The sequence below is a fragment of the Podarcis vaucheri genome (assembly GCF_965113315.1).
Source record: "Podarcis vaucheri genome assembly, chromosome: 5".
Classification (NCBI taxonomy): Eukaryota; Metazoa; Chordata; class Lepidosauria; order Squamata; family Lacertidae; genus Podarcis; species Podarcis vaucheri.
This window is the reverse complement of record NC_138763.1, coordinates 7541155-7556541: the sequence shown is the minus strand read 5'-3', so window position 1 is coordinate 7556541 and position 15387 is coordinate 7541155. Positions and strand designations below refer to the sequence as shown.

General features: G+C 42.9%; 1 protein-coding gene across 1 annotated transcript in view; it reads right to left on the bottom strand.

Annotated features, from left to right (window-relative positions):
* Nucleotides 1-11188: 11188 nt before the first annotated feature.
* The window catches only part of LOC309533172 (cytochrome P450 2J2-like), a 196926-nt gene continuing 192727 nt past the window's right edge, over nucleotides 11189-15387 (bottom strand). The window contains exon 9 of the mRNA XM_082224379.1: nucleotides 11189-11389. Within this exon, the coding sequence (XP_082080505.1) occupies nucleotides 11202-11389 (188 nt within the window). The 3' untranslated portion in view covers nucleotides 11189-11201. The remainder of the gene's footprint in view (nucleotides 11390-15387) is intronic.

Here is a 15387-nt window from a genome sequence, read left to right as displayed (position 1 = left end):
TCCCAGTTGTGGATCCGGCTGTCCTGCATGCCAGCGGTGCTCCTGGACTGAGACAGACTGGTTGAGTGCTCGGCATGGAGCCTGGGTTAAGATATATTACTCTACAGAGGACTCAATTGAAAGGCACCTAGGGAAGCCAGAGGGGGGGGGGGTTCCACCTTCAAGATGCCAGAGACTCTTAAGCCACAAGGCTGGCAGCTGGTTGTAGCAGAGGAGAGGTATCATCCTGTGGCCCTGAGAACACCAGCTGATGCCAAGAGGAACACTTTCTCTGCCACTACAAGTGCTAGCGCAACAGCAAGAGGAGGGCCCCCTGAGACCATCGGGCATGGCATTGACATCAAACAGGGCATTTACGGAGCCTGCCCCGCCTTCCTTTGCCCATCCCCTGAGGTCGCCTGGTTGTTCAGGTTGGCAGATTCAGAGATCATTCAGAGATCATTCGAGTAGACTCGAGCTGGCGCGTGATGCTACAAGAACTTCGTCTGCTATAAGAACCTTTTTTCTTTCCTTTCCTTTCCCCCCTCCCCCTTCCTTTGCCATTTGTTTTAGTTTTTTGTAGTTCATTGATCCATGGTAATATTTAAGTTTTGCTTGCTTACTGTTAGATGTTTGATTTTTGTTCTCCTGCTAGGTGTTTTTTCTTCCCTTAATGTACGTTATATGGCAGTTCTGTTTAGCTGTGGAATGTTTTGGGGTTTATTTTTTAATTTAATTAATTGGTTTGTTTAATATTATAATAGTAGGCTGACAAAGAATATAATAGTTTCATACAATCAGAGAGGTGGCTGATGTTTAGCTGGTTTGTTCTACCCGACTAATTAGAGTTATCAAGTTGTTGATACTATAAACAGAATAACTAGGCTGGGAAAGAATAACATCAATTGCCATCTATTGGAGGCTAGTATGAGGCTTGGGATTGCTACCGTGGAGGGGCGAGGGAGGTATGGTGGTGGGGGCATATGTTATAGGCAAAGGGGATCGAGATACGGATATGCTCATACCCCTTCCAATCTGTGCCCCATCCCGAGGGACGAGGGTAGGGTGAGCAAGGATTACTCACCTCCATCACTGGTGCTGTGCAATCCCAGGTCTATAGGCAACATGACCGCCACCCTGCGAGACTTCTTTACCTCACAGGGGGTCGACCTGGCTTGTGTATCGGAGACCTAGGTGCACGAAGGGGAAACAGTTACCTTACGAGAGATGGCGCCCCCGGGTTTCTCCGTCCTCCACCAGTCGCGGACTGTGGGCCGGGGGGGGGCATTATTAATCCGGGAAGATTGTTCTTTCAGGGCTCTACCATCGCCATCGATCCCCGGCATTGAATGTGTTGGCTTAGTGTGGGGCTCCGAGGAGAGCTTGGCTGTCTGGCTGGTGTACCGGCCACCTAGCGCACCAGCAGCCAACCTGTCAGGCCTACTGGAGGCAGTGGCCGGCTGGGCCATGGAGTTCCCTAACCTATTGGTATTGGGGGACTTCAACATCTATGCTGAAGCCACTCCCTCCTCATAGGCTCTGGACCTGGTGTCTTCCATGGCGACACTAGGGCTCTCCCAGTTTGTTTCGGGCCCACACATCAAGCAGGCCACACGCCAGATTTGATCTTTGGCGTAGGTATAGATGTGATCATGTCTCCTTCGATGAAGGTGCCATGGTCTGATCACTACACTCTGAAAGCCAGGATTGACTTTCCATCCCCACCCTGCTTAGGTGGCGAGCTGGTCTGGGCTCGCCCGCAGAGGCTGATGGACCCTGATAGATTCCGCCAAGCCTTGGGGGGCCTTGCTCCCCCTGGTTACTCATTGACTGAGCTTGTTGAGGGCTGGAATATCCAGCTCCTGGCAGCCATTGATGAGATCACACCTAAGTGCCCTCTGCGACCCCGCTCTTAAAGAAAACATCATTAGATCCTTTAGATCTATCCAATTACCGCCCGGATTCGAATCTTCCGTTCCTGGGTAAGGTAATTGAGAGAGTGGTTGCTGAACAGCTTGATGGGTTTCTGGATGAAACATCAGCTCTGGATCCATTCCAGTCCGGCTTCCGCACTCATCATGGGACCGAGGCAGCCAAAGGAACTTCCCTGTATGAAGTTTACAATGCATTTAAGTGGGGAAGGATATCAGTAATAAAAATGAATGTGAAGTTACTTTCCAAAATGTATAAACTGTTGCTAGAATGGTATGCTAAAGATGAATAAATTAAATCAGTGATGATACAATAGACAAGAGATATTGGGCATAATATAAATATACCATTCTCATCTTGGGAAAAGTTATGGAGGGAAGATTTAAAATTCACAGCATGCTGTACATGGAAAGCTTTGTGAGAATGATGTATCGTGGTATCTAACACCTACTAAATTAGCAAAAATGTATAGAACTGCTACAAATATTTGTTGGATATGTAAAGATAAAGAAGGCACCCTTCACCATACATGGTGACCTGCAAGATAACAAAAGCATTTTGGGAAATGATATATAATGAGTTGAAAAAAATATTTAAAATAACCTTTGTGGAAAAACCCAGAAGCCTTTTTACTAGGAATCGAAGGTGCAGAAATACCAAAGGAGCAGAAACGACTATGTATGCGACGACAGCAGCACCGATACTTTTGGTTCTGAGGAGGGAAAAAGATAAAGTCCTTACCAGAGAGGAATGGTTGATAAAAATGATGGTTTATGCCAAAATGGCAAAAATGACCGGAAAGATTAGAAACCAAGAAGAATAACTTTAATAAGGAATGGGGAAAATTTGTAAGTTCCCTTGGAGAACACTGTACACAATTAAAAACATTGGCAGCATTGTAACAATACTTGTAATGTAACAAGAACTATGGTAAGAATGGAATTTGAGGAAAAACTGGAGAACATTATATGATGCAGTGAATGGAATCCATGGAATCTCAGCTCAGGGAAGTCCAAGGATTCAGAGAATCGTATATGTTTATGATTATGACTTTTATTTTAATGTGAATGTTAATTGTAAAACTGAACAACAATTTAAAAAATACAATGTGTTTAACTGAATCGCTTCTGTAATATGTATTGATCCAGCCCTGCTCTGGAGGGTAGGACTCAAATCAATGGCTTCATGTTACAAAAAAGAAGATTCAGAAATAAACATATGGAAAAACTGACTGACAGTAAGAGCTTTTTGACGGTGGAATGGTCTCCCTTGGGAGATTGTGGACTCTCCTCCTTGGAGGTATTTAAGCAGAAGTTGGATGGCCATGTGTCATGGATGTCTTTAGCTGAGATTCGAGCATTGGAGGGAGTTGGACTAGATGGCCCTCAGGGTCCCTTCCAACTCTACAATTCACTGGGACCCGGGGGAATGCCATGACCTAGAACCAAATGTAGACACCCACTGGGGTAAGCACAGCATGTAGGCAATTTGGATCATACATTGCTTTCAGAGAGTGACTACAGTACTAATATTTCTGCTCCAAGTCAGTTTCTAAGAAGCACTGTCCTTGTCCTTCTCCACTGATGGTACTCTAACGTGGAGTCAGAGGCACTTTCCACCTACAACCCATCCAAAGAACCAGATTTACAAGGATTAAGAAGACCTGTGCCATTCAAGAAGGCCTGTAGCTGGCCACAGTACCAAATCAACATGGCAAATTACAGTAGAATCTGATCTATAAGATGCAAGGCCAAAATGGAGGAGGTGCAATAGTAATAATCAAAATATCTTTCAAACGTGGATGTCCCGCCCCACAATGAAGTAGTAACCATAGTAGTAATTAGTACAATCTCTGTTTCTCATTGGAACATAATGAACCATGAGTCAAGCACATATGTTATGGCCACAAGTCCATATGCCAGGGATCATTGAGGGTTTTGAGGCATGGTTGGCATGCACTGGCTGAACACCAAGGAATGGTGGGAGGTACAATCTGGGGAATTTCCAAGGGATGAAGACTGAGAGCCCAGGGATTGGTGATCAGACAGGGACAGTGTGTGGCAGAGAAAAGTCCAGAAGCAGAGGCAGAAGTAGGAGATAGGAGAGGCCAAGAGGCAGAGATGAGTCAGGCTAGTGAAGGAGCCAGGGTGTCCCCCCCTCCTGCTGCAACAAGCTCCCCTCTCCCGGTGTCTCCCAGGACCAGAAGAGGGAGGAGCAGAGAAGGGTGCATCAGTGGAGTCTTAGATAGCATGGAAAGGACCTGGGGAAGGAGGAGAGCTAAACAGCAGTGGGAAGAAGTGGATGTTCACCCAACTGCCTCATGGGGGCAAGACCTACTGAAAAGAGTTGCTGTGGCCTGGCACTTGTGAGCAGGCCTTGCTTCTTCTAATATTCTAATTATTCTAATAAGAGTTATCTTCTTCTTGTTGTTGTTTAGTCGTTTAGTTGTATCCAACTCTTCGTGACCCCATGGACCAGAGCACGCTAGGCTGTGCTGGTCCCCGTGGGAGGTTACCATGGGGCGAGGTCCAGCAGCTGAGTTGAGGGTCGGCAGACAGTCCTCGATGGGTGCAGCGGGGTCCAAAGCGAGGAGCCGGGCAAGGACAGGAACTCTGGAGGTACAGGACTGGTTGCTGGCCGAAACAGCTCTTCAACGACGTTGCTCCCACAACCTGGGACCGGGCTGACTGGCCTTTATCATCTCTGAGGCCAGGGGCAGTCCCGGCCCCCAGGAGACCCGCCTCTCCTGGCCTTAAGGCGAGCACTCCTCCTGGGAGAAACCAGTTCCCTCCACCTCTCTGCCCTGAGCCTCTGCAGCTCAGGAGAAGCTGGAGGGTTACTGGACCCAGGGGGAGACTCACCTTCCCCCTGACAGGGCTGGGAGAGGCGCACCTGTAGGCACTGTGTCCTCAACCACCTCTGGAGCCAGAGTGGATTCACCTGGTGCCTGCTCCTGAGGATCCGGCACAGGTGCAGGCGCTTCAGAATCAAGGCCCCAATTCTTTTTCTTTTTTTAAGTAATATTTATTACTTTCCAAAAAATTTAAACACTAAAAAGACAATACAATACAATACAATACATTACAATACAATACATTAAAACAAAAACAATAAAATAAATCAAACAATTTCATTATCCCATCTTTCATTCACTTATTTCTACGACCTCCTCACACCTCCCTTTTTGTATTCCACTTCTGTTAATTATTTCAGCAATTCATTTCCATCTTCCTCTGTTTTCTATCCTATAATTATCTTAACTCATTCTAACCTTATTTTTTCCTTTAATACTCTATTAATCTATTTATACTTAATTCCTTATAATGTTTCTACTAAAGCCATGTAACTTCATTCCAACATTTTCCTAACATTCATTAATTTTACAGTATTTCTGTAAATAATCTTTATATTTTCTCCAGTCTTCTTCCACTGACTCTTCTCCCTGGTCTCGGATTCTGCCAGTCATTTCCGCCAGTTCCATATAGTCCATCAACTTCATCTGTCATTCTTCCTGGGTGGGTAAATCTTGTGTCTTCCAATATTTTGCGATGGGTATCCTTGCTGCTGCTGTTGCATACAAGGCCCTGCCCCAATTCAGCCAGCCCTGGAGGCGGGGACTCCTGTGCAGGCTGGGATTCCTCCGGTTCAGCCTCTGAATCGGATTCCCAGGTCATCACACAGGCACTCCTGTCTTCCATTGCCTCCCACAGTTTGGTCAAACTCATGTTCATCTCTTTAATTCCTCCTCACTTTCTGCCATCAAGGTTGTGTCATCTGCCTATCTGAGGTTGTTGATATTTCTTCTGACAATCTTAATTCCGGCTTGGGATTCAGACAGCCCAGCCTTTCGCATGATGAATTCTGCATATAAGTTAAATAAGCAGGGAGACAATATACGGTAATTGGTAATTACATTTATTGTGATGATGGGTTTCAAGAGTAACTCTCACTGGCTTGAAATCAACAGGGAGACAATTTGTAAACTAATGGGAGGCTAGAGCAGGGAAACTAAGGGGAGTAGAAAAGAGGCACGTAGGTGTTTGTGTACAGCATATAGTAACAGCTAACGATTATTGCACCATGTACAAGTCTTTAAGTACATGTGGGAGGATTATAGAGAGCATAATCCCACTTAAGAGTAGACATGATGAAATTGCCTGACATGACTAATTTAGTTTCATTAATCCCAATGAGTGTACTGTGAGCATGATCTTACATAAATAAGCCCCAAAGATCCCAAATTTTGTTGCAGGACTTGCTGCTTCTGTCTCTCCTGTGATTGAATCACAATAGGTTCCGAATCCCCCAAGTGGATCAGGATGTCTATTCCTCATCAGCAGAAGCGTGTAGAAACCTTTTTGAAATTATGATTTAATCATAGACATACGTTACAGCTCAATTGCCAGGAATTAAAAGAATAATATCAGCACCAATCATTCTGTGTGACTTCAAAGAGCAAGAAGGCATGGCAGGAAGCCTGAGGAGCAAGTGCAGAATGTCAATGAGAGATAAAGCACTGACTCCTTTCCCAGTCGGAATTTCCCGCTGGATATCTTTTTAAATTAAGTGTGGCTAGTTCTCATGCCATCATATGACACATTAGTTTGGGTGTATGAAAACCTGGCTTCGGCACATGTGGAGATTTGGTTGATTATGGCATCTTTAAGAAGCAAAAAAGACTGCTTCTCTCGGCAAGCTCTTCCAACATCTTTTGGGCACGGACTCATGTAGCAAAGGACTCCTCCAGAAAACTTTTTGATTATACATTCATCCTGATTTGTGCTCATAATAATTTCAAGGTGGTTACATCCAAGTCCATTTTCAAAAACATATCACATTCCTTTCTAAAATGGACAGAGGTAGTACACAAATATATCTTCATACGCCAGTTCAGCACCATCACCCCTCATCACATACCCTTTGAACGTGCAAACGTGCAAAACTTCCATGAGCTGATGGGCCTCCTCTGCTATTTGGTCTCCATGCCTTTCTTCCCCAGCCCCAGCTTCCGCATAGTAACTATACCATCTGTCTTTGTTGCCTCCAGGTGTGACCATTTGAAAATAAAATACCTACGAAAAATCAGTGAGAAATAATGACTTACAGAAATCAATGTGAAAAGTTGCCAGAACAAACCATGTTTATTGAAGTTCATGCCTTTGCATGTAAGAGCTGCTTAGTCTCTCTAAAGCAGAGAATTACAAGATAATGCAGAAAGGATTCTGGGTATAATTTGGAGGGAATTTAGAGGAAAAACCTATCAAGCTTCTGGTGACCCTATTGGGAAAAGAATGGAAGTGGTAGAAATGGAAGTTCTTTTCTTTTTCTCTTGATAAATTTCCCTACAGGAAATGGAATTGCAAGATATAAACACGGGTGTAAAATAATGAATATACAACAAGTAAATAACTGGATTTTTTAAAATAAATGACTACAGTGGAGAGTTTCCTGTTTAAATAAAAATGAAGGATTTATTGTTTTCAAATATGGAGGAAAGGTTGGAAATTTTTTTGGGGGGTGGGGGCGGAGATATAATGTCATCATCCTGGATTGGAAGAGGACTATTCTTGACTCATACTGGAATGAACATTTGGAATATTTTGAATACACACATAGAATATTTTGAATACACACAGTTGATATCTGGCCAGTGAAAGACCCTGCGTGAGAGGCAGGGTGGGAGACTGGGGGAAGAAAGGGAAGCACCCAGGTAAGAGCTGGGAGCCACTCCCTTCTGTGTGAGACAAGAGTTAAGACGTATCTTTGAGAGAGGGCTTGGCATTTCTCTCTCTCTCTCTTTTCCTTTCTTTGTTTTTATTTTGGTTATTTATTTATTTGTTTTAGTCAGTATGCTGAAAAGTTTCAGCAAACAAACCCAATTCAGCCAATTTTCCCCACAGCGTTTTTAAGGATAGAATGTGTAATGTCAACCAGTTACTAGTTCTACTGGTTCCACCAGGCAGGATTTTTATTGAGGGTGAATTCTGTGCCATATTCTTGAGAAGAATATTCCGCTTTGTTAGTTCTTCTGTAATGCTTCCTGAACACTCCCGCATTATTGCTGTCTGGGGAAACTATATCTATTGCAAAAGTGCGACAAAAAGAAGTCTGTGCATATGTAGTTTTCAGTAGAAAGTTAAAGGATGTGATAGAATGGAAATGAAACTGTATGACCACCTCAAAATCTTTGCAGGCATAAATATTATTGAAAATGGAGTTGAATGTAACCGCCTTGAAATTATTATGAACACAAATTATGATGAATGTGTAATCAAAAAGTTTTCTGGAGGAGCCTTTGCTACATGAGTCTGTGCCCAAAAGATGTTGGAAGAGCTTGCCGAGAGAAGCAGTCTTTTGTGCTTCTTAGAGATGTCATAATCAACCAAATCTCCACATGTGGTGAAGCCAGGTTTTCATACACCCAAACTAATGTGTCATATGATGGCATGAGGACTAGCCACACTTAATTTAAAAAGATATCCAGCGGGAAATTCCGACTGGGAAAGGAGTCAGTGCTTTATCTCTCATTAACATTCTGCACTTGCTCCTCAGGCTTCCTGCCATGCCTTCTTGCTCTTTGAAGTCACACAGAATGATTGGCGCTGATATGATTCTTTTAATCCCTGGCAATTGAGCTGTAACGTATGTCTATGATTAAATCATAATTTCATAAAGGTTTCTACACGCTTCTGCTGATGAGGAATAGACACCTGATCCACTTGGGGGATTCTGAACCTATTGTGATTCAATCACAGGAGAGACAGAAGCAGCAAGTCCTGCAACAAAATTTGGGATCTTTGGGGCTTATTTATGTAAGATCATGCTCACAGTACACTCATTGGGATTAATGAAACTAAATTAGTCATGTCAGGCAATTTCATCATGTCTACTCTTAAGTGGGATTATGCTCTCTATAATCCTCCCACATGTACTTAAAGACTTGTACATGGTGCAATAATCGTTAGCTGTTACTATATGCTGTACACAAACACCTACGCGCCTCTTTTCTACTCGCCTCAGTTTCCCTGCTCTGACCTCCCTTTAGTTTACAAATTCTGCTCCCCTGTTGATTTCAAGCCAGTGAGAGTTACTCTTGAAACCCATCATCACAATAAATGTAATTACCAATTACCGTATATTGTCTCCCTGCTTATTTAACTTATATGCAGAATTCATCATGCAAAAGGCTGGGCTGGATGAATCCCAAGCCGGAATTAAGATTGTCAGAAGAAATATCAACAACCTCAGATAGGCAGATGACACAATCTTGATGGCAGAAAGTGAGGAGGAATTAAAGAACCTTTTAATGAGGGTGAAAGAGGAGAGCGCAAAATATGGTCTGAAGCTCAACATCAAAAAAACGAAGATCATGGCCACTGGGCCCATCACCTCCTGGCAAATAGGAGGGGAAGAAATGGAGGCAGTGAGAGATTTTACTTTCTTGGGCTCCATGATCACTGCAGATGGTGACAGCAGTCAGGAAATTAAAAGACTCCTGCTTCTTGGGAGAAAAGCAATGACAAACCTAGACAGCCTCTTAAAAAGCAAAGACATCACCTAGCCAACAAAGGCAGTATACTTAAAGCTATGGTTTTCCCAGTAGTGATGTATAGAAGTGAGAGCTGGACCATAAGGAAGGCTGATGACCAAAGTATTGAAGCTTTTGAATTATGGTGCTGGAGGAGGCTCTTGAGAGTCCCAGGGACTGCAAGAAGATAAAACCGATCCATTCTTAAGGAAATCAGCCCTGAGTGCTCACTGGAAGGACAGATCGTGAAGCTGAGGCTCCAATACTTTGGCCACCTCATGAGAAGAGAAGACTCCCTGGAATAGGAGGGGACAAGGAGAAGGGGCAACAGAGGACGAGATGGTTGGACAGTGTTCTCGAAGCTACCAGCATGCGGTCTTGACTATGCTACCACTCAGTGGATTTGTAACTGGCTGACTGACCAAACCCAAAGGGTGCTCATCAATGGTTCCTCTTCATCCTGGAGAAGAGTGACTAGTGGGGTGCCACAGGGTTCTGTCTTGGGCCCGGTCTTATTCAACATCTTTATCAACGACTTGCATGATGGACTCAAGGGCATCCTGATCAAATTTGCAGATGACACCAAACTGGGAGGGGTGGCTAACACCCCAGAGGACAGGATCACACTTCAAAACGAACTTGACAGATTAGAGAACTGGGCAAAAACAAACAAGATGAATTTTAATAGGGAGAAATGTAAAGTATTGCACTTGGGCAAAAAAAATGAGAGGCACAAATACAAGATGGGTGACACCTGGCTTGAGAGCAGTACATGTGAAAAAGGATCTAGGAGTCTTGGTTGACCACAAACCTGACATGAGCCAACAGTGTGACGCGGCAGCTAAAAAAGCCAATGCAATTCTGGGCTGCATCAATAGGAGTATAGCATCTAGATCAAGGGAAGTAATAGTGCCACTGTATTCTGCTCTGGTCAGACCACACCTGGAGTACTGTGTCCAGTTCTGGGCACCACAATTCAAGAAGGACACTGACAAACTGGAACGTGTCCAGAGGAGGGCAACCAAAATGGTCAAAGGCCTGGAAACGATGCCTTATGAGGCACGGCTAAGGGAGCTGGGCATGTTTAGCCTGGAGAAGAGGAGGTTAAGGGGTGACATGATAGCCATGTTCAAATATATAAAAGGATGTCACATAGAGGAGGGAGAAAGGTTGTTTTCTGCTGCTCCGGAGAAGCGGACACGGAGCAATGGATCCAAACTACAAGAAAGAAGATTCCACCTAAACATTAGGAAGAACTTCCTGACAGTAAGAGCTGTTCGACAGTGGAATTTGCTGCCAAGGAGTGTGGTGGAGTCTCCTACTTTGGAGGTCTTTAAGCAGAGGCTTGACAACCATATGTCAGGAGTGCTCTGATGGTGTTTCCTGCTTGGCAGGGGGTTGGACTCGATGGCCCTTGTGGTATCTTCCAACTCTATGATTCTATGGTTCTATGATTCTATGAGTTTGACCAAACTGCGGGAGGCAATGGAAGACAGGAGTGCCTGGCGTGCTCTGGTCCATGGAGTCACGAAGAGTTGGATACGACTAAATGACTAAACAACAACAACAAGAAGAAGATAACTCTTATTAGAATAATTAGCATATTAGAAGAAGCAAGGCCTGCTCACAGGTGCCAGGCCACAGCAACTCTTTTCAGTAGGTCTTGCCCCCATGAGGCAGTTGTGGAGGGTGAACATCCCCTTCTTCCCACAGATGTTTAGCTCTCCTCCTTCCCCAGGTCCTTTCCATGCTTCCTATTTTCTTATGTGCTGCAGCAGGGAACTGCACAGAGTTTATAAGGATGGGGATGTGCTGTAGTCCCTATTATAGCCTCTTGATTGAGCTCTTTGACTCCTTCTGGCAGCTGAAAACTGAATGCCCTCAGCAGGCTGGCCAGGAAGATGAATAGTTCGATCTTTGCCATCTGCATTCCCAAACAAATGCGAGCCCCTGAAGAGGAGACAAGTAGAAGGCAGCAAGTGAGCAATAATTTACTTTCCAGTGTTCATTGCTTTGTAGCTATAAACATTCTGCATAACACTTTGGCAAAATAGACATATTTAGGATAGGGAAAACATCAAGGCTGCTGTCAATTTTCTAGCCTGGTCAGTGCTAACCTTTCTTTCTTCTTGCTATACTTATGTTTTGTTCTGTAATTTGAAGTTCCCAATCTCATATCAAGGAAGATACATTCAGGAAGAGGATGGATTGAAGATGAAGGGTCCTGTGGGAGGGGCAGGGCAGAGAACATCTCCCAGGGCTAGAAGCCAGTGTAAGAGGGTCTAGCTCCCAGTGGGGACAGGAAGGGCTCACTTTTCTGTGTGCAGAATAAGGGTGAAGATTTACTTTTGATAGAGGACCCTGTTATTTCCTTTATTTCTTTTCAATCTTTTCTTCCTTTCCTATTTTTCTTTCTATTTTCCCTTTTAGATTAGCAAGGTTTTTATTGTGTCTCACGTAAAAACTTTCAATAAAACTTGATTTTAAAAAATTAAAGGAAAACTTTTTTCAACTACCCAAATCAGCAATGCAGAAAGGGATTAAGACCATGAGCAAACTGTCCTGCCAGATTTCTCTTTCTCGCAGCCCTGCACCACAGCGGGTACGGAGGGGAAAGGAGCACAGCACGTGTTGGACTTCCGGTGGAGTGCGGAACCCGCTGTAGGCGAGGATTTTTTCCGGTGGGGAAGCCCTGGCTTTTTTTGCCGAAAAAGGAGGTTTTTAGGGCGCAAAAACCTCTGTTTGAACCTCTGGAGGGTGTCTAGAGGTCGAGGTTCCCGGCGGTGCCTAAAAAGCTGCCCGTCTGGCCGCCAGGTAGCCTCCGAAAAGGGGTGAAGAGTGCGGCGGAACGAGCAGCGGGTGATCGGGCAGCCATTGCAGTGGCTAATAAGCGAAGCCCCGAGCCTGCAGGGAATAGTGCTCCACTCTCAAAACAAAGAAATTCGGAAGCACAATATTTAAAATTTCTGGAACTGACGAGCAGTAAGAACAAGGAAGTCTCCGAATTATAAAGAGAAGAGCCCGAGTTCAGCGGACGTCTGGCATCATCTAAAGACCCAGGGTTGTATGCAGAGCCAAAACTGAAAGTAAGTTGCCGCTAGCGGTTACTATTTTCGTCTCCCCTGTAACAACTTAATCTACAGTGAACTATGTTAAGGAGAAAGTAACTTTCCTCATAAGAAAGAAGGAAAGGGAGGATATTAAGGGGAGCAGAGACGTTTAGTGACAGAAGTGCGACCTCAGCGCTAATGAGATAACCGAAGACAAAGAGAACTAACTGCTATAATATACTGTTATACCTCTGTGAGTGCATCGCTACAGTAAGAAAACCACCGACGCCATATTAGGTTGAGAAGGACTTCTGATGTATATTAAGTGACTTTAAAGATATTTGGTTCTTTTTTTTCGACAGAGAAGAGTGGCTTCTGGCGGTTTTGTTTAACATCTTTTACATCTGCTCTCCACCTTTGTTTGGAACATTATATTAGTGAAAATTGGACTCTAAGGAGAATTGCTGAAGTTGAAAAATTACTTAAGAACTTTTCTCCAAAATTTGGCAGGGTTTGACTCCCTCTAGTGGTTTAAATTAAACGTTATAATTTGAAGAAGGAAACCTCTGTTGAGGTAATTTAGGACTGTGAAATTAAAAGAATTGTCTTTAAGAGGCACCTTCTAGTGGATTAAATTACAATTTGAAGAAGGAAACCTCTGTTGAGGTAACTTGGGACTGTGAAATTAAAGAGAACTGTCTTTAAGAGGCCTCTCCCTCACCTAACGGAAGATCTTTTTTTTTTCCTCTTTTTTTCTTCTTTTGAACAATTTAGTATGGGAATTTATTCCTAAGGGACAAATTTGACTTTAAGGGACAAACAAAATAAACATAGACAACTATAGATAATTTGAATCTGAAAGTTTGAACATATTTGAAATTATTATTTGATTTTATATCCTTTTCCCCCTTTCTTTTATTAATATTACTACTCATTACTTTTTGTGGAGTACTTTTGGACCTTTAAATCAGAGGACAGCTTAATCAACGTTCCGATTGGATTAGCCCGAACGGGGGCAAGAACAATACGGACAGAGTGGAATGGAAATGCAAATGATATGGTCATGTGTGCCTAAAAATGCATACAATAGTGAAAATAACACTCAGGCCTTGCTTCGGGAAAAATTGCACACAGATTCCATTTTCCTGATTTCTTTCGGGTCTGTTATTTCTTCTCCATTTACCTCGATTTTACTAATTGTATTTTGTTCTTTCCTTTTCTTTATCTGCCAAGCTAACCATTTTCCTGATTTATTAGCAAATTCAAATTTTTTTTGTCTTAGCCTTTTAATGTTCCATTCGACCTCTTTATTTATTAACATCGCAAACTGGGTTTGAAGAATCTTTATTTCCTGTAATATCTTCTCGTTGTTAGGTTTTTTAATCAATTTTTGTTCCTTATTCATGATCTGTTCTAAAATCTCTTTTTGTCCTTTTCTCTTTGTTTTTTCTTTTCCATACGTTCTGCTGAATAAAGAGGCCCCTCGTCACTGCCTTACTTGCATCCCACACCACACTCATTTTTGTCCCTTTGTCCATATTGTCCCTGAAGAAATCAGATAGATTTTTTTGTGCTTTTTCAACAAACTTTTGGTCATCCCATATGTTATCATTCAACCTCCACCTAAAAGTTCGCTCTTCAAAACCTTTTAATTCCATTTCTATTGGATTATGGTCCGAAATCACCTTGGCCTGTATTTCGATTTTTGAATTCTTGGGGTTAACTCATTCGAAACCCATATTTGATCTATTCTTGACATTGATTGGTTCGATTCTGGGTAATATGTGAATTGCTTCTCCAAAGGGTGCCTAAGCCTCCAAATATCTACCAAATTGCAATTCTTCGTCATCGAAAAAAAAGTTTTAGGTAGTTTCCCTTCTTTATTCTTCGTTTTCCTTAATCTGTCCATTTCTATTGAGACCACACCGTTCATATCTCCCATTATTATAATCTTTTGGTCCATATATTCAAATAGTTTCTCCTCTAATAATCTAAAAAATTCCGTCTTATTTCCATTTGGTGAGTAGATCCCAACAATTATCAGTTTTTCACCTTGCCACTTAATTTGAACCATTATAATTCTGCCTTCTTCATCCTTAAATAATTGGTGACATTCAATTTTATTTTTAATGTATAGTACAACACCTCTTTTTTTTCTTTGTCTGAGGAAATGAATTCGTTCCCTAACCTTTTATTTATCAAAATTTTCCTATGTTTTTTTAATCACGTGCGTTTCTTGTAGGCATATGATGTCTAAATTCTTCTTTTTTAAAATGTGTTCAATCCTGTGCCGTTTTTTCTTATCATTCATCCCATTCACATTCCAGTTCCATAGTTTTAATGTCATTCTTCTTGTCAGAAGAAATTGCACACAGCTGCCTTGGGCAGTGGAATGCCAACAGGAGGCATCTCTGGGGGTGTGCTGCCTTGCCATCTGAAGAATTAGACGAGCGACCACAGACTCCTTTCCTCATGACTATGAGAAAAGATTTAAAGGGCTGTCCAGAACAAAGGTTCCTCATGACTATGAGAAAAGATTTAAAGGGCTGTCCAGAACAAAGGTTCTCTATTATTGTTGCACTCAACAGGAAATAGGTTACCTAGGAGCGAAGAACTAGGGGCTGAGGTCCCTTCAGTGCCCCTATAAAATATGTGAAGGGGCCTGGCTCCGCCAAAGTTCATGGCAATTGCCATTCTAATGGTGGACGTGAGCCACATTATGTGATTGATTATGCGAGGTGGGGCTCACTTGCCCCCTTCCTCATATTTTATTCAAGTTGGCACCTCTGATGGATTGCAACTAGCAAGTGCTCTGTGGAAGTAGCAATTGTACTGCACTGTGGTTTGATTCAACTGCAGGTAGAAGTTTGTTGGCTTTTGCAATTGAAAGGCATTTAC